The sequence below is a fragment of the Hibiscus syriacus genome, unplaced genomic scaffold (assembly GCF_006381635.1).
Source record: "Hibiscus syriacus cultivar Baekdansim isolate YM2019G1 unplaced genomic scaffold, ASM638163v2 tig00116967_pilon, whole genome shotgun sequence".
In the NCBI taxonomy this organism is placed as follows: Eukaryota; Viridiplantae; Streptophyta; class Magnoliopsida; order Malvales; family Malvaceae; genus Hibiscus; species Hibiscus syriacus.
The window spans coordinates 53,529-72,919 of NW_024063491.1; the positions used below are offsets into that span (position 1 = coordinate 53,529).

A 19,391-nucleotide genomic window follows, 5' to 3' on the forward strand; every position below is an offset into this window, starting at 1 on the left:
AATCAACTGATAAACCAAATAAGGCACAAGAAAAATGCTTTAATTTTGAAGACGTGTTTCGTTGTTTCCAGTGCTGTGAGAAAAAAAACAGGAACATCAGGCTAAAGTCACATGTGACATGCATAAAGTTTAACCAGACAGAGATTCAACATTCAAATCCCTAGGGAGGGTCCAACTTATTAAACAATCTACAGTACGGAAAATCAAAATTATTGTCAGGCTGAGATTTTAGCCAAAATTCCGTTCAGATGATTTCAGTCATTCAGTCATATAAGTTACAGTGTCCTGACATAAAGACTCATCTTCTCTTTGTCTGTCTTTTCAGTTCAGGTTCGATAAGGAATAAAAAGCACCATTAACGTCCATAGATGAAATTTTCAGCTCCTTGAAAAAGATATCAAGTGGTCTTTGATATAGCAATCATATAAGATTAGTTTCTGATGAAAAACACAGCAAAACACTATCTCTGAACTTTCACCTAATTTCCACTTTGATTTTGTTCTTTCTACTGGATTCTAAGAGAAATCCATATGTATTTGTTTAAATCTGCATCTTTCACACTGCTTCATCTAGTAATTAGTTGCAGCAATAGTATGAATTTAGGACCACTTGAGCCTGGTGAAGCATCTGACTAGGCGACCACATCAAAATTGATCAGTGGGATCGCTATGCTGTAATCCATACTGAACACTAGGGAGTGCTATAGCAACGGCCACTACTGAAAAACGCTTCGTCCTATTCTCTCATTCCATCTAACTAATGCCAAATATAGGAACACAGGGAGAAGGTTAATCTCATTAGAAACTTGCCAACATTGGTCAGGCCTTTCGCTGCAGTCTTCTGTTTATACTAATAAATCATTGCTTCAGCTATTGGTCACTACTAGTTCTAAAACTGCATGCAACAGTGAGGAGGGCACTAAAAATGAAAAGCTCCGGCGCTGCCTTTACTACGGTTTGAGGGGAGCTGGTTTTAGGATTTTAGTATGTTATGTAATTGTGTTTTTTTTAACTGTCTAAGATTGTCTACTGTAAAATATATATAAATTAGAAAAGCTGCAAAACTGAAAGTATTCTCACTACATTGAACCTTCGGCATTCTTCATCTACTGTATGAACAAAAGCCGCTAATTATATATATATAATCCTAAAACGAGTTATTGATCACGGTATCTGTGTTGATAAGCCTGCTTAATGTCTCATCTCATATTATGTAACCTCTCAGCTGTTGTTCCCTTGAAACAAATGGGGAGCAGCAAAAAGAAGCCTAATAAAGCCATAGGAAGTAGGCCCCCATTTGTGCCTGTTAAACTAATGTCACAAGGCTATCGAACACTGATTCGGCTGGTCAATCGACGGTTATGTATTATCAGCAATAGATGCTACTCCTATAGATATGGCATACTTCAAAGAATTCTGCAGCCGATTAAAGCTAATTTGGTCCCTGTATTATTAGAAAGCTAATTTGGTCTTTTGTAGTCTTGTATATTTCAAATCTTACAATTTCGATCCTTTCTCAATAGTTGATGTGTTCTCTAATTTTATCATTTTAAACCCTGTAATTTAGCAATGTAGTGTCTATATTGTTTGATTTAGGACTGAAATTTTAAAATTTAAAATAATATAAGAACTAAAAGTAACCAAATTAAAGTATATAGAGTAAAGATATAATTTATAAATGGTAGAGAACAGATTGACAAATTTGACCCAAAAAGGCGTTGAATAAACAAATGGTTCTAATTGAGGCCCATGGAAGGAATATGGGACTGAGATGTATTTTCTTTAAAGCCCGCTGTTAAAGACAGTAGCCTTAGTATGAAAACAAATAAAAAGCCTAGTTTCTCAATCCTCACTATTTATTAGTCTCCAGCTTCAAGTAATCTTTAAAGTCACCCCCCTTTGTTCTCAGTCTCTATGCATTAGGGTTTGCCGATTGCATTTTCCCTAAATTTCAACTTCTTTTCGCCTCTTGTTTTTGTAATTCCCTTTCCCTCTTCTTAATCTTTTATTTGCCGATTTTCATTGAAAAAATTATTATTGTTTTCTAGCTTCTGCGCTTATATGCAAAACATATTGAATTGTTTGTTATTTTCTTTATTGTTTCATTGACATGTTTTGTATGTTGTTTATTTCAGATTTAATTTAGTTTTAATGTATTCGTCCAGAGGGACGAATGCCTACGGGCAGCAGTCCTACGTTGGCCAATCCGGATACTCTCAAAATGTGAGCCTTTAATTTAATGATTTCGTGTTAAAGATACCTCTTCCAGATCCTCTTTTGTAATTCTTTCTAATGGTTTGTTTTAATTTTGTTATGTATTATGATGGGATTGAATGGAACTGATTTTGAAACGTTTTTGTAACGTTAGACTGGTTGTTTTTGTGAAAAAAAAACAAACAATTTTACTTTCTTTATATTAACGTCACACTTCACCTTTTTTTCAAATTATTAATCCAAAATATTTACTGTAGCTGTATGTATAAAATATTTATTGGATTTTGAGGTGTGGCATTTATTGTGGTTGCGGACAATGGACATAACCAATGCTATTGTGGTCACCGCCGATAGCGCTGCAATGATTGTTACCTTGTTGTAAAACATAATAATTGCGGGATAATAGTAGAGTTGAATTATTTTTTTAATTTTACCTTAATGGAACAATAACTGAAATAGCCACTCGCTATTGCCTCACTTAGCCGTTAACTGTTAAATTGTGGCCACAATCCACAGCTATTGGTGTGATTCCGCTTCACACAGCTGTTTTCGGAAATAGCGGTTTTGGATGGCGCCACCACACCACTATTCTGCTACCCTGCTGCTATTTAATTCCCTGGTGGCAACACGTCTAAATTCCTGGATTTTCCCTGGCAATAGCACTTTATAGTATGTGTTATAACTAAAGACTTATCATGGGCCTGATTTTGTTTACAATTTTGGCAAAATTTTGTAGTTGGGTGCTGTTGGTTATTCTGGTAGTTCTGTTGGAGGACCTAACGGCGGAGCTCAAATGCCATTGTCTTCTCGGCATTCATCAATTTTAGGCAGTTCTCAAGATGCAGAAGTTGGTGGATACAGAGCCCATACCTCAGTTTCAGCTCATTATGGGGGTCAGTATAGCTCTATATATGGCACGGCTGCTTTAAGTGCTACTCAGCAGGTCAGTGGAATCTGTTTTCTTCACTTATGTATATGTTCTTGTAACTTGTAAATCTTCAATTTTTTCTTTACTTTTTAAGACTTACCATAGATATTCAGGGGACAAGGTTGGTTTCAGTTGCTATATGCTGTTTATCTTTTCCTTGGGAGTTTATGATATACACAATATAGTTAAATTTGGTAATGGAAAATATTGTTAGATTGTATTGAATGGAATTTGAATTTGATGGTTTTTTATACGTACTAGGTTCCTGCTGCAAGTTCCAAAGGGCGTGGAGCATCAGCTTTGGAAGATCGTAATGCTTATGCCTCAACTCTGCCAGATTCACCAAAATTTGCATCGACTGATTATATTTCATCATCAAGTCATGGTTATAATCACAAAGGTGATCAAATGTATGCCGATAAGATTCCTGACTATCCTACTGTGGAGAGAAGACAATTTGGAGAACGACAGGGCGGTTATCTGGGGAGGGATTTGCCTAATGAGCCAACTGGAAGATATTCTGATTCTATTTTTGGTCATCAGCATCAGGTCAAGCTATTTCCTAATGTTCTGGATATAAATGTGCTCCACCATTCTCCATTTTGTAATATTGTTCCATGTTCTTTGTTTTAAATCTTTAATGTTTACTATCTTTTGTAACAGCCTGACATATATGATCGTCTTGATCAAGCTGTCTTACTTCGACAAGAGCAATTGCTCAAATCTCAATCAGTCTCTAATGATAGTTGTTCGAGGTATTTATCACTTTTGTAGAATATTTACTGTACAATTTCCAGTTGAAGATGTTTGTGCATAATAGCAACAGATTTTCACTTGTAGTAATATCATTGTGAATTCGATGTATGGCCAAGGCCAACCTTCTCATCCTTAATGGTGATAGTCTATTGACTGTTTGTTAGACGGTAATATATTGCTTACTAGACTGAGTAGCAACACATTTATGGCAGACAAGCTGATTATCTTGCAGCAAGGAGTGCTGCTACTCGTCATTCCACCCAAGATCTTTTGTCTTATGGGGGAAGATTAGATGCTGATCCTCGCATTTCATCATTGCTGAGCTCTTCTTCTTATGGTGGACAAACCCCTTCGATATTAGGGGCAGCTCCAAGGAAAATGTTGATGATCTCATGTATCCGCCTAGCTCTGCAAATCCTGGTTATGGTGTGAGCTTACCACCTGGTAGAGATTATGGAACAAAAGGGCTTCATGTCACAACCCTCGAGTCTGAATATCCTGGTAGTACATTATCACGCAAGGACGACAGGGCTGGTTACCTTAGGGAATTTGAGATGAGAGAGGAGGAACGTCGTCGGATCATTTGCGTGAAAGAGAGAAAGACAGGGAGAGGGAACGGGAACGGGAGCGTGAACGACTACGAGAACGAGAACGTTTGCGCATCTTGGAGCGACGGGAGAAGGAAAGAGAGCGGGAGAAGGAGAGAAACGAGAGCACAAGCGTGCACTTGACATTACGCGTGAAAGAACTCCGGCGAGAGTTTCTAGGGATCACCGTGGTCCATCTTTGACAAAAGAGGCCCGACCTTTGAGGCGAGAATCCCCGCGTCGTGAAGTTTCACATAGGTGGATTTTGATGTTTACATTCCATCCTGCTCTAGTTCTGAATGCTTAGCTCCTTGTGTTTCTTAATAACTAACTTCATGTTATCTATTGCTGAAGGCGTCTTTCACCTGTTAAGAAAAAAGGAGAGATTATTATGCAAGGTAAAAGGACAGTGCAAGAGTTTCCATTCGGAGATAGTTTAAACTTCTTCAAGAATTTGCTTTTTCCCTTTTGGAATCTGATTTATATCTTAAATCTTCCTGTTATTGCTCTTTCACGGGCATTCAAATCTTCTGCTGCTTCCTGTTGGTATTTGCCTCATGGTCTGCGGTGCTTGTTGCTTGGTTCCTAAACCTAGAGAGTTCTTCATGTGCTTATGTGTTGTTGCTCACTTTTATGAGTGTGTTGTTTGACCCATTGTCTCCGGGGCACCTCTTATGATTCTTTACTTAGGTTTCAATTTGCTCCTTCAATCCTCTAATTTCTTTGGTTCTTTTCTTTTCCACATTCTCTTATCCTTTTCCCCATTGAGTAAACACTGTATACCTTCTATGGAGACTATTTCAAAACTTTCAGAGCTTCCTGGGTTTATATCGGCAGACTGCTCTAAACAGTGGTGGTTCGTTGCAACTCAGTTTTCCAATTTATGAAAATCCCCTATTCTAGAGGATTTGTTGACTTTTCTGAGTCAGAGACCTTTTCCAGTATATTTTCCTCTAATATTGATACGTATTTTTTTTTTTACTTTTTGTATATGCATGCCATTTGTAATGTTCTTAATCCTTTTAGCAATGTTCTACTTACTTGCAGGTATATTCGTCCAACTTGACAGATGTAGAGAGAGGCTATTTATCAATTGATAAACGATGTCCAAGACTTTTTGTGTGTCCTGAATTTTCAAAGGTCTTTTCCTCTCAAAATTCAGTTGTGCATTAAATTGGCATTCTTAGGTATTCTGTTTTACCAGACATCTTCAACTATTGTAGGTTGTTATAAACTGGCCAAAGGAGAATCTTAAGCTCTCCATGCATACTCATGTCAGGTATCAACTCCTGGATGTCTTTGTTACTTGAATAAGCTTTTGACATCTCAACTAGCATTGATTTTTTGGTTTTGTTTCTAAAGAATGAATGGGTCTTGCCATCATGGATGTATGTTTTTTATCCACGAGCTGTTAATTTCTTAACCAATTAATTATTTTTTGTATGTGAATGCATTGTTTTCCATAAAGCTTGAACTTTTCCTTTGTGGAATAACAAAACAATTCAGCCAAATATTAGTTCTCAAAACTTAAGTAGCTTGAACCCCAATCAGCTTCCTTCCCCATTTTCATTTCATCTTCATTTCTCCCTCATTAAATCAACCAAATGATTTTGCATCTTATGCTTTTATGAAATTGTAATAGTTTAATTTCTGTTGAGTGAGCAGCTTTGAGCATGATTTCATTGAAGATAGTTTAGCTGAATCAAAAGAACATTCCAGCAAGCTTGTGCCTGCTGAACTGGAAAAGCCTGAACAGGGAAGCACAATGTGGAATGCGAAGGTGGGTCATTTGTAAATGTATCATCTATGCAAAGCTATAGTTTCATATTTCTTTATTATGGGAGTTTTCTTAAGCCATTTGAACATAATATATGAATGATGGAATTGAGTTGTTGATTAAAGCACTTAAACTTTGAATGTTTGCTTTGGTATTAATGTAACTTCCATTTCAGTAGTGGTTTTAAGAATCCAACTTCGTTGAACTAATGTGCTACTTTGGATCCGAGTTTCTTGAAATAATGGTGTTTCTTGGTTGGCTTGCAATTGAGAGGACTTGGCTTCAAGCAGTGCTTGCCTTGCTACTATATTATTTTGGTTGAATTGGCATTATAATTACTTGGTACTTTGGTGTTATTCCTTATGCCCTTAGATGATCTTCTTGTTAGTTTCATCTAGATGACTATTGCATAGAATCTAGTTTCCCAACAGTTTACTTTTGTTATCCACACTGTCATGATTAAGAAAAGCCTTGAGGGGTATATGTTGGTCAATTTACTATAAGCATAATCAGATATAGTAATCGTGCACATAGTTTGTTAATTTGTTATGACACTCATTTGAACGTGCTGAAGTTTTGTAAGGATTGGTGCATTTTGTCAAAGTTCATATGGTGAAAGGAAGAGAATTCTTTCTTGTTGTCAATGTTATTGTATCATATTTTGACTTTTATGACAGTGAAAACCTGTAGAAGAACGAGGTAGAGTGTGATGTAAGTAAGCAGTGTATTACTTTGAGGTTTCTTTTATAAAGTTGACGGGTATAATTCCTGCATGATTTAAAATATATCACCTGCTTTTCCCTTTGAATTTCTTTGATAGGAATATTTAAGATATATATCAAATATGATTTGAATAATGTTTTACTAATGTATATGTGATTTTGTTCAGATGATTTTGATGAGTGGATTAAGCAGGAGTGCTTTAGAAGAGCTGTCATCTGAAAAAGTCCCTGATGACCGCATACCTCATATTTGCAATATTCTAAGGTTTGCTGTTCTTAAAAAGGACCATTCTTTCATGGCAATTGGTGGGCCTTGTGTTTATGCTGATGGCAGCAATCCTGCTGGTGATGAGTTCTCTCTAATTCAAACGGCCCTTAGGTTTGTCCTGTTCCGTTCTAATTGAATGCTATGTATATCATGATTCATTTCTCATTTGGAGAATTATTTTACTGGAGCAGGTATGCAAAGGAAGTTGTTAATCTTGATTTGAAGAAATGTCAGAATTGGAATCCTTTCCTTGAGGTATTATTATTCATTCTGATTATCACTAGAAACCTTGTCATGAAGTGACAAAACTGATAAAAGCATTTTTGCTTTAGGTCTGAAAATAATTCTTCACGATCCTCATATATTTTATTTTTTTGAACCTATTGCTCAGGCTTAAATATAAAAATGTTCACTCTATTGGACTTGAAATCCTTTTACCTTCTCAGCACCCACGATCAGCCCTTTTATTGGTTTATGTATTTGTTATTTTTGGTCATTGTCTAGACCAGCCACTCATGTTAGAATCACAGACTGCTAATCTTTATCTGGTTTTCATCATGAAAGTAATTTGGGGAAATTACTTTCTTTCTTCATATGCTATTTGATCTTGGCAACTATATGCTGGTAAAATGGTAGCCAAAACTTAAGGAAATATGCAACTATGCATGATGGCAAAATGGTTACTTAAACACAATGAAATTTTCTAAATTATAGTTTGTTGATTCTGTTGAATTGTGCGAAACTTATCTGGTTTCTAGTTTTGTGGGTGGCAAGAATTCATTATGGCATTTCCTATCCGATGAGCTCTGCAGTTGTATTCAATTTTTTCTTGCTGTATCTTAAGTTAAATTTTGTTCCTTGGACATACAAGAATCTACTTAGACTTTTGAGCTTTCTTGGTTATTTGCAGATACATTATGACAGAATTGGCAAGGATGGGCTGTTTAGCCATAAAGAGGTCACGGTACTCTTTGTTCCAGATTTATCTGAATGCCGCCCTTCACTTGATACATGGCGAGCCCAATTGTTAGCTCACAGAAAAGCTGTTTCCGAGAGGGAGCGCCAGCTGTGTTTGAAAAGAGAGGTAATTGTCCTATTTTATTTTTTTCTGCCTTTCTGCTAGGTTTCCTGACCTCAATTGAATGTCCGAAGCAATGCATCTTTGTATTTATGCATGGGCTTTGTTAAGAAGATGCATTTGCTTAGTCTATTCATGTGAAATGTGAACCTGTGATTTATAAGCAGACACGTTGGTTCACAGAACAACATACCACAAATAGAAGTACTAACAGAAAGCAAAATGCCAAAACCTTTATTGGGTATGCTTTACTTAAATGGATGTCATGCATGCTAAACTTCTTGATCCTTGGACTTTTGTCAAATATCAGAAGATTTTGAACAAACAATAGCTTTGAGCATTACATGCAAGGAAACTGTCAATTCCAAACCACTTGATCAGTTTTGTGTTAAGATGGAAATATCGGTGCCCTTAGTTTCTTATATCTTTCTCAACATTTATATCTATTGTAATTAAATAAGGAATAGTCAAGGTGTTACTTGACTAATGGAAATATTTTTTACTTTCAGAAATCAAAGGAGAGGAAGGAAGGATCAAAAGGTGAATTGATTGTTTACAAATTTCATCATCTTATGCATTTTCTTGCATATATTCTATGGGCAGATCAGTAATGAATTGTGTCAATAGTTTTTCCCTTTACTTCAATTTTTCATTTATGTTGACTAGACAAGGAAGCAGATTCTACAAAACAAACTGAAAAAGGAAAATCTGGGAAAAAAATTCAGTCTGTGTCGTCTAGTTATGGAGTTGTCGCTAACAAAAAGGAGAAAGATGGAAAATCTATTGAAGGAGGTGCAACTGAAGGGAAGGTTACTGGGGGTGAAAAGAATGTTCAGGTGAAGGATGGCAGTGAAATAACTGTTGAAGGAGGTCCTGAGAAAAAAGAAAGTGGAGAAGCTCCTGCTGCTACTGCTACTGCTACTGCTAAGACAGGTGCTGTAAAGTCTGTGAAGAAAAAGATTATAAAGAGGATTGTCAAACAGAAAGTTGCAACTAAGACAGCTGTGGAAGTAAATATTGCTAGCAAACAGAGCAACAGGGTTGATGAAGATGTTGGAGAGCAGAACACTAAATCAGAGACTACCGGTCAACAGGAAGAATCATCTGCTGCTAGTGCCGGGGTGAAAACTTTTGTACGGAAAAAAATTACAAAAAGGAAGCTGCTGTTAAAATGATCAGAGTGAAGATAATGGAGTTCCCCCTGAGGCAAAAGTGGAGGTAGAAACAGGATGCTCTGAGGATAAGCCAAAGGATAATTCAGATGTCACTTCTGCAGCTGTAGAGAATGCCGGTGTGAAAACAACTATAAAGAAGAAAATTATTAAGAGGGTGCCTAAAAGAAAGGTTCCTCCTACACAAGCTAAGGGTGAAGTAGCTGAAATTAAGAATGAAGGTGGTGAGGATGACAAAAGGTGGTTCAGGGTGGTGGCGAGACCTCAAATTCAGAAAAACTAAGTATTGATATAAGTTCAAGTAAATCAGAAATCAAGGCTGACAAGGAGAATAAAAAGGATGAAAGTTAACTAATGCGGAGTCTCCGAGTGACAAGAAAAAGGTTAACACGAAGGATACTTGTGATGTCAAGGGGGGGCAATTGAAGGAGGGGGGAAAGCCAAAAGATGACAAAGATTTTAAAGATGAATCCCAGAGTAATTCTAACAAAGAATCAAAGAAGGAGGAAGCCTGAAGAACCTTCTCTGAAGAATCCTGGATTGATTCTACAAACAAAGTGGAGCAAGGATTCTAAAGTAAGTTAATGATATTTTTGAAGCATGGCCTGAACTTTTGTGAAGGAAAATGTTTTTTATTCATAAACTATCTAAATTTCTATATTTTTCTAATTATGAGTTTGCCTGCAGTTGCGACCAGTGTCCCTGTCACTGGATTCACTTTTGGATTATACTGATAAGGACATTGAAGAATCGACATTTGAGGTTTTGTTTCCCTCGTTACCTTTCTGCCTTAATATGTACATTTTTTTAATATTGCCATCTTATATAGATTTTCGTTTATAACTTCATGACATCTGAAGCTATTTTTTTTCTTACTTTATTTACATCTTGTCCATTCCATTTTTGCAGCTTTCATTATTTGCCGAGGTGATGTATGAAATGCTTCAGTATCAAATGGGTTGCCGTATTTTAACATTTCTCCAGGTTGGTTTATGATGATTTAGTCTTATTTTACTTTATTCCTATAAAAAGATTTTTCACTGACATCCTTTTTCACTTTGTAGAAACTGCGACTGAGATTTATGAGCAAAAGAAATCAGCGCAAGAGACAACGGGAAGAAATCCATGATAAGGAAACCAAGAAAAAGTCTCCAATGAAAAAATCAAAAAGCAGTGAGCTCCCTGTGAAGAAAAATGAATCTGCTAAGGCAGACGCATTAAGTTCAGCTCACGAGAACTTTGAAATGACTGTGACCAAGGAAGATATTACTGCTGATCATGTTGAGGAGCCAAGGAAGACAGCGGCAGAAAATAGTGCTGATCATGTTGAGGAGCCAAACATAAAAGATGAAGTAGATGAAGATTCAGAGGAAGATCCTGAAGAATATGAAGAAATGGATGATGCAAATCCACAACCCAATTCCTCTAATGAGGTAAAGTTTCCTCCTGTTTGCACAGGGAAGCTGAAATGATTTTTGTTGAACATTATTTTCACTTGAGGGTTTTTGGACACATCCCTTGAATTTCAATCACGTCTTTAGGGTAATTTGTGTTGGTGAATTCATTTTTATATGATAGTGTTGTTATTTATCCTTATCACTGAAAGAATTGTAACTCAGAAAAATGAAGAGAAGGAACAAACAGAGGCTAAGCCTGACAAGGAGGCTGAGAAGAATGAAGCTGCAGAATCCACCAAATCAGAAATCGCCACAAAAGCTGCTAGTATGGAGCCTGATCCTGAGGGAGATGTGTCTAGAAAGGAGGAGCAGAAAGTTGATCCTAAGAAGAAGGTGTATGTTACAGACAAGGATTTGTTGCAGGTATTTTCTATTTCACTGTCATTTCCCTTTGCCTTGAGTCTTTTCCTATTAATATAGTGGGGATTGTTTTTCTTCCCTTATTAATGGAAGCCTCCCTTGTAATAGGCTTTCAGGTTTTTTGACCGGAATCGAGTCGGCTATATTAGGGTAAGACATACTTAATTGGTATATATTCTCTCACACTAGTGATAGTGACCATTTATTATTATTGTGCAGGTGGAAGACATGAGATTGATTATTCACAGTTTGGGGAAGTTTCTTTCTCATAGGGATGTCAAAGTAAGATTGGTTTTGCCGTTGTTTGTGTCATATAATTTGGCTTTTATTGCACTGTGGATTTTTTGATGGCTTTGTCTACCTGCATCAGGAACTAGTGCAAAGTGCACTTTTAGAGAGCAACACAGGAAGGGATGACCACATTCTTTATGACAAGCTGGTTCGAATGTCTGACGTATGAAATTGTTTTGGGTACGACTGTTATATATAATCTGCTTTGCATCTATTGATAAACAGCCATTAAAGAGTGATTCCTAGGAGCTGAAGTCCGAGTCCCAGATATTTGAATGAAGGGTTTTAACTGGTCACTCTTAATGTAAGCTAGTTGCTCATAGCAGCCTGTGTGATGACTTGGCAATGCGACATGTGTTAGGTGGTCTGGTTTTAGGTTTTTAGCGTTGATCTTGCTTTCGTTTTCCTTAATTGACTGGGAATTTGGCTGTAGTACTTTAGCCAATAAATTGTTTAGTTTTTTTTTTTGGATAAATGAAGTATTATATTCAGATAAATTACATCCTTACATAGGGATTCCACTTCTCCGCCCGGGGGGGGGGGGGAACAAATTCCCTATATAATTTTGAGAACCAAGTTTAACTATCAATTATCACCGCTTCGCATTTAGAAAGTAGTAAAGAATCAGGATATATAAATTTGTTGTAATTCGAAAGTCTAGCTCTAACATCACGTTTAATATGTAAAAAATTCTTTGCGCTTGTCTTGATGTTTTATCATGGTCTTTCTTGCTTCTCTCATGTAAAATATAATAGTTAAAAGTGTAAATTACAAATATGGTAATTGAATTTTATTCTCTTTCCTATTTTATTCATTGAACTTTGAAGCTTTTCAATTTAATAATTGAACTTTATATATTGATTCTTTTTTGTCTATGATGATATGGATTATTTTATTAGTATTTTCATATAATGTGTTATATTTTATTAATATTTTTAATATCAAATTAGATTATAATGAAAAACAAAATTAAAAATTCTATATTATACGTGAAAATTTCACTTCCCCTTCCTTTTAGGAAAGATTAAGATTAGATTTAAAATTTGTTAAAAAAAATAAAACACTAAAAACTATTATTAAATCATGATTGAATCCATCAAGTTTTCTTCATAAAAGTACATTTTGTTTTATAATTATTCAAATGAAAAGTGACCCTAAAATGAATCATCATAGTTAAAATTTTCCACAAGATTTACAATTTATTCACAGCACTACTTACTCTTTTCTAAGTTTTAACAGTTATTGAAATCCTTCAAATTTCGCAAAAGAGAAGTCATTGTAAAATTGGAGGCTCACTTCTTTTCTTTTGTTGACTAACTTTCTCTTGTCGACTAAGGGATTGTTTGTTTGCCTCAGTAACACCCCAATTTAGGGGCTAAATTTAAGAAATTATAAAATGATGAATTTAATTGGTATTTTGAAAGAAACGGTAGATTAAATTGTAAAATTTCAAAGTTGGCATACCGTTTTAAGAAGTGCAAGAAATTCAGTGGTTAAACTCATGATTTGACTATTTTTGTTTATGAGAAAATATAAACCCTTTTCCCTGCGCAGTTTCCATATTGTTTCCCAATTTTCATCCTCTATCAACCCTCTTTTCAACTCCGATCTTCTCGCTGTCCGACCTCCGATCGACGAACCAAAACCACCATCGTGTTCGTTATCGATCGATGAACAAAACCCCTCAAACCTCTCGTTGTGAATCTTCGCCGTTCGTCGTTAATTTCAATCGGAAGTATCGTCGGTTTTAACTCAATTTCAGTTGGTTTTTCATCGACTCACGTCGATCCGACCATCCGTTTTCGACACCTCCCGCACCATCGTCTTCCTTACATCATTCCGAGTCCACCAGTATTCTCCGTTTCTCCGTCGTCGCTGACGCGTAGAGGGGTGAAACCGTCAAAGTTTTCAACGTTTCGGAATCGAGCTCTACGCCATTCAAAATTGTAAACCGAGTTTGGTAAGTGTCTCAAATGCCTTAAAATAATTTTTAGGAATTTTTACGGGAATTTTCTGACACCGTATCACTATTCACACGCCGCACGTGCCACCACTGCGAGTAAGGGATGCTAATTTTGTAATTAATTTCTATTAGGGTGATATTTGTGTAAAATTCGGGTGTTAGTTTTGTAAATATTTTTCGAATGTGGCTAAATTTGTAATTAATTTCTGTTAGGGTGATATTTGTGTAAAACTGTTGACTGTTGACCTGCGTTGACCGTAAACCGGTGTTGACCATAACTTTGACTGGCGTTGACCGGCCGTTAAACGACCGTTGACTTTTTCCTGTTACACCTATCCTGACATTTTTCGATGTTCTGAGTTTGATTATGCAGTTCGTTTTTCGAAATTCAGACCCGAAAGTCTCGAAATTGCTAGTCAACCCCATTAACTTTGATTTTGATCGAAAAGTCATATTTTATGTTTTTCGACGTCCTGAATATGTTTTTGGGGCCTGTTTCGCCAAACTCGATCCCGATAAGTTGTTTTTGACTGATTTATCACTAGATTAGATCCGTTTTCAGAATTAAGCTCTGTTTTTATGAATTTCCTATTGATATGCATATGAGGAATTATTGGAAGTTGATTTCAAAATCGAGGGCGTTCAAATGGAATTTAATGGTCGATCAGTATGACACGAAAATCGAGATAATACTTTACTACTTCTTTATGCTTATTGGAATATGTTGATATTGGTAAATGCATGAATAAGATAATATTGATCTCATATGTGTAGTTAATTAATTTCTACACTCGATCTGAATACGATAAAAATTCGGTAACTGATTATGGTTCAGATGACTTTTATAAAAAAATTGAGGGATTGTTCGAATTAAAATTTTAAGTTTTGTCTTTAGTGATAAAGGAATCAGCTTGGATCTGTAGCATATAATTTATTTTATCAAAGGTACTTAGATGGGAAAATATGAGAATACTCTGGTAGGATAAAATTACGAAAATACCCTTATGTTGTAAAAAGACAAGATTTGACCATAGAAGTTTGATAAAGGATTTTTAAAGACATATTGATCTGGTGAAACTATTGATGTGGATAAAAAATGCTAGTTTTGCTTAGAAAATTTGGATAACTAGTTTTAACCCAAGAGGGTTTGAGCAATATTCTATGAGTATGTTAAGGAATCATTTCAAGATCAAAGAATGTTTGGGAAAGCAATTAACCATAGTGTTGAGTTAATCGATCGATGGAATCAGCCAAGAGGGGGTGAATTGGCAATTAAAATTTTGGTGGAAGTTTTTGCAAAAAATTGAAAGGAATTGCACATCGATTTAGAGTGGTTCGACTTTCTCAACCAAAGTCTACGTCCACTACCTTAGCTATCCACACTAAGGATTTTCCACAAATTCACTAATTTGTCTTTCTTTTGAGGACAAAGAGTAACCTTACAAATCCCTCAAGAATTATACCCCAAATTCTTGAGAACACTCTCTCCCAAAGAGAACAATACAAATTTTGCAAACTTACAAGAAAATCCTCACAAGGCAAGATGTTTGCACAATTCTTGAACAAAGAAAGAACACTCAAGAATAATAAAATTGAGCACAATACGTGTTCTTGAAAGCAAAAATGAATATTGAATGAAATAAGCTTGAAAATGCTCAAACTTGAGGTTTGATGCTTTCTCTTTGATTCTCTCTTGATTCTTGTTGATTGTTGTTTCTTATTTTTGATCAATGGCTTCTAAGCTTGTTTAAATACACCTTCAAATGATTCTGAACGTTGGGGATGCTTAGTGGAGTCAATATAGTCGTTTAAGTGTGAAAACAATTAATAAATTCAGTTGGGAGCGTCAGTGCATCGATGCATACCCATGGTGCATCAGTGTAAAATTCAAATATTTTGACCGTTGGACCCTTAGTGCATCGGTGCACTAAGAGTGCATTGATGCATCAAGTGCATTCGATGTTTCAAAATAGCCAGAGTGCATCGATGCATGGATGGTGCATGGATGCATCAAATGCATTCGATGTTTTCATAAAATCCTCAGTGCATCAATGCATGGTATGTGCATCGATGCATGAAATACAGTCGATGTTCAATTTAATTCATGGTGCATCAATGCATGGATTGGTGCATCGGAGCATCACTCTGAAAAATTGATTTTAGGCTTGATTTTGGTTCAAAATACTTTGTGAAAATTGTTTCAAAAATATATTAAGTATAACACACAATTTTACACTTTTAGTAAGGTTTGAATTTGAACTTGAAAGACTTGGAGTAATTCGATTAATTAAATCTAATATACTTAGAAAATCATTTGTAAAATCTTAAAATTCATTTAAACTTAATTTGTTATATCGAAACACAAAACTGTTTTCAACAATCTCCCCCTTTTTGATATAAAAAAAACATTTTTGTTATTTTAAGATTTTCAAAAAAAAAATTGAAATCAATTTTGAAAAATTACTCCCCCTTACTATAACACTTCTCCCTTTTAAAACATTTAAAACATTGTAACACTTGACATTTCTCCCCCTTTTTGTTAAATCAAAAAGACTCAAAAATTTAAACAAGGTTGTGAAAAACATTTAGCCAATTGATTAGTAATATAGCTTAAGCTGCTAAGATCACAATCAAGCAAAACATTAGCCATTAGTTTCATAATCAATATTCATAATCAAATGTGAAATGGCATAATTGGTCATAATGCAACTAATATGAAATTGATGCAAAAAAAATTAATAAATATTAAGCTTAAAGTGAAAATTCAAATCAAACCAATATATATATCAAGTTTAAAAACCAGAAAGATCCAAATTATATCTTCAAACAAATTCAAACAATCCAAATAAAAATAATAATCCCCAAAGTATTCAAAACATTTTAACAATAAAAGTTCAAAGATGATCCAAAACAAAACAAGGTCTACACGTCCATAGAGGGATCGGGAGGCAGAGGAGGAAATCGGGCTTGCATCTCAAGAGAGAGAGCATCCATGCATACAAGCATCTCCCTTTGAAATTCCACCTTTCGAGCTTCCAAAGTGTCTAAGCGTTGATTTACTGCTTCGTGAGTAACAGTCAAGTGGGATTCGATGGAAGCATACCGTAGATCAAATGTCTCCAAAAATGAACGAAAATATGGAGGCATTTGATCCTTTTGTGGAGCTGGTTGCGGTGCAGGCTCATTGTCTGGAACGCGATCGTCAATATCTTGCATAAGTTGTTGAAACTCAGGATCATCGTTAGCAGCCAGAGGAGGAGGAGGAGCACAAGAAGAGCTAGGAGCAGCTCGTGAAGAGCTAGCTCCCGGGGTTTACTTACCGGGTCGAAATACCCAAAGACCAGTTTCCTCGTCTTGTTTCCAATCCGCTTTCTTCAAGGAGGTAAGATTGATTTGGTTTTGGAGTGGGATTAGATTGTCGAGAGAGATGTCTAGACCAAGTTTGATAAAGAGGTTACTAAGAAGACATCCATAAACTAATGTTTCGACATGTTTTGAAGGAACAATGTTTATGACATCAACTAGTTGATTGAAGATAATATGGGGTAGATTTATTTTGATCTTATTCTTGAGACAGTGCATCCACCACAAATCCCTAATACGAAGAGTGGAGTACCTACCTCCGGATAGTCTAAACCACCAAGAGATCATCAGATGAAGAAAACAATCGTGATGAGATCGTAGAGTACTAACACTAGCATTTGAAACATAGAGATAATCTACAGTTTCATTCTCATTATATAACCCATCATCATCTAATCCAAAACGTGAAGCTATAATCATGGGGTCAATATTAATATATTGGCCTAAAAGATATGATCTAATGGCTATAGTCCCACATTGAGTTTCGTTTTGAATACATACCGCATTGGAATAGAAAATGCGGACTAACTGTTGATAAACGATAGGTTTGAGCTGAAACATTTTATCAAATTTCCAAACTTTAAGAATTGGAAGGTATTCAAAGTTAATATCTATCATAGCTTGAAGAGAAGGAATACGCTCTTTCCGGATTCTATAAGTTTGAAAAGAATTTCTGTACCTAGAGTACAATTCGTCTCTACCACGCTCAGGCATGTTAAAACAAGATCCTAATAGAAATGAAGGTGGAGGAGGAATGAGATTAGGAGGTTGGTTTGAACGAGAACGAATCGATGAAGTTCTAGGGCGTTTGGGATTAGACATAGTTTAGGAATCGGAAAAAGGAATATAACCTGCATATTGAAACACATGTATGCAATTTAATCAATCCCAAAACTCAAATGAGTCCGCAATAATTCAAGGTTCTCTAAATCAAATTCTAATGGGCATAGTTTTTGAAAAAACTATTTAAAAAACAACATTTGAAAATTATAATATGTATAGTTTTATATGAAGACAACATAATTAAATAAAAAACATCAAATTTAAAAACTAAAATCAGATTTTTTATTTTTTTATTTTTAATTTCGAAAATTAAAAAATTTATTGAAAATTTATGAGTTTTTGATGAAATTGGTTGTAAAATCTAGTTTATAATCATCAAACAATCAATGTCCGATATAATGTTCATCCTAGAACTAATCTAAACTAGTCATAATATCAAAAATAGAGTTTTTGAAATATTACCTTGAAAATTTTTGGATTTGAGGGAATGTGATATTGTATTGCACGATTTGATGATAAAAACATGATTAGGAGTTGAAAAGCTTGAAGATTCTGACAAAATTTCGTTGATTTGAGCAAAATGAGGATTTAGAGAATGAGAGGGACGAGCGGCTAGAGAGGTTTAGTTTTTAGGTTTTGAACCAAATGAAAAAATAAGCCTTTTAAACCTAAATCCCGACGGATGCATCTATGCATGGCCTTGTGCATCGATGCACATACAAGGCGTGCATCGGTACATCAACATGATGAATCGATGCACATTCAAAGGGATGCATCGATGCACTGTTAAGTGTATCGATGTATTAAGCACATAAATGACAAAAAAATTGTTTTAAACACTCAAAATGCTAAATTAATTAGCTCTAGTGGTATTGGTAACTCATATATTGAAAATTAATCATGTTCAATTAATCAAATTAATCCTTAAGATTCATTTGAACATAAAATTAATTTTCTCTAAAGAACATAAACTCCTCCTAACTAATAGCAATGAATGCAATAAAAAATTATCATTATATGCATTTTTCATTTTATTATTAAAAATGCTAAAATCATTTTAAACACTAAGTGAAGATAGATTAGTTAAACCTAATTCTATCCTTAATGTCCAAAATCTTTCTTTGTCTAAAGGTTTTGTAAAGATATCCGCTAATTGATGCAAAGTATCAACAAATTCTAGAACTACATCTTCCTTAGTGACATGGTCTCTAATGAAGCAATGTCTTATTTCAATGTGCTTAGTTCTAGAGTGTTGGATGGGATTTTTAGTGAGACAAATAACACTAGTATTGTCACACTTGATAGGAATGATACCTACTTCAATTCCATAATCAAAAAGTTGTTGTTTCATCCATAAAACTTGTGCACAACAACTACTGGCTGAAATATATTCCGCTTCAGTGGTAGATAATACGACACAATTTTGTTTCTTTGAAAACCAAAGAAATCATCATATTTCCAAGGAATTGGCAAGTACCGAAGGTGCTTTTCCTATCTAATTTGTATCCTCCATAATCCGCATCAGAGAAGGCATGCAAGCTAAAGCTAGAGTCTCTAGGTACCAAAGTCCTAAACTAGGAGTGTCCTTAAGGTATCTAAAGATACTCTTAACAACTAGTAAATGAGATTCCTTAGGGCATGATTGAAATCTAGCACATAAGTAAACACTAAAC

The 19,391-nt window shown here is 35.3% G+C and overlaps 1 protein-coding gene and 1 long non-coding RNA gene across 2 annotated transcripts; one reads left to right on the forward strand and one right to left on the reverse strand.

The window, feature by feature from the left end:
- Positions 1-1,869: 1,869 nt before the first annotated feature.
- LOC120191357 (protein SHORT ROOT IN SALT MEDIUM 1-like) lies at positions 1,870-11,905 on the forward strand. The gene is given in 29 exon segments (XM_039194320.1): positions 1,870-1,976; positions 2,135-2,222; positions 2,950-3,156; positions 3,403-3,690; positions 3,805-3,896; positions 4,110-4,270; positions 4,273-4,473; positions 4,476-4,597; positions 4,600-4,742; positions 4,839-4,875; positions 5,526-5,624; positions 5,708-5,763; positions 6,150-6,264; positions 7,151-7,362; positions 7,443-7,506; positions 8,162-8,335; positions 8,839-8,869; positions 8,996-9,500; positions 9,502-9,731; positions 9,734-9,841; positions 9,844-10,000; positions 10,002-10,077; positions 10,189-10,263; positions 10,411-10,485; positions 10,566-10,934; positions 11,121-11,321; positions 11,427-11,468; positions 11,538-11,600; positions 11,689-11,905. Coding segments are annotated over 28 exon segments (4,065 nt in total). The 5' UTR covers positions 1,870-1,976; positions 2,135-2,150; the 3' UTR covers positions 11,779-11,905.
- LOC120191358 lies at positions 4,672-18,703 on the reverse strand. Its single transcript, XR_005522691.1, has 3 exons — positions 18,691-18,703; positions 14,941-14,945; positions 4,672-4,803 (listed from the first exon to the last, which is right to left on the reverse strand). It is a non-coding gene; the product is annotated as an uncharacterized LOC120191358 (long non-coding RNA).
- Positions 18,704-19,391: the final 688 nt, after the last annotated feature.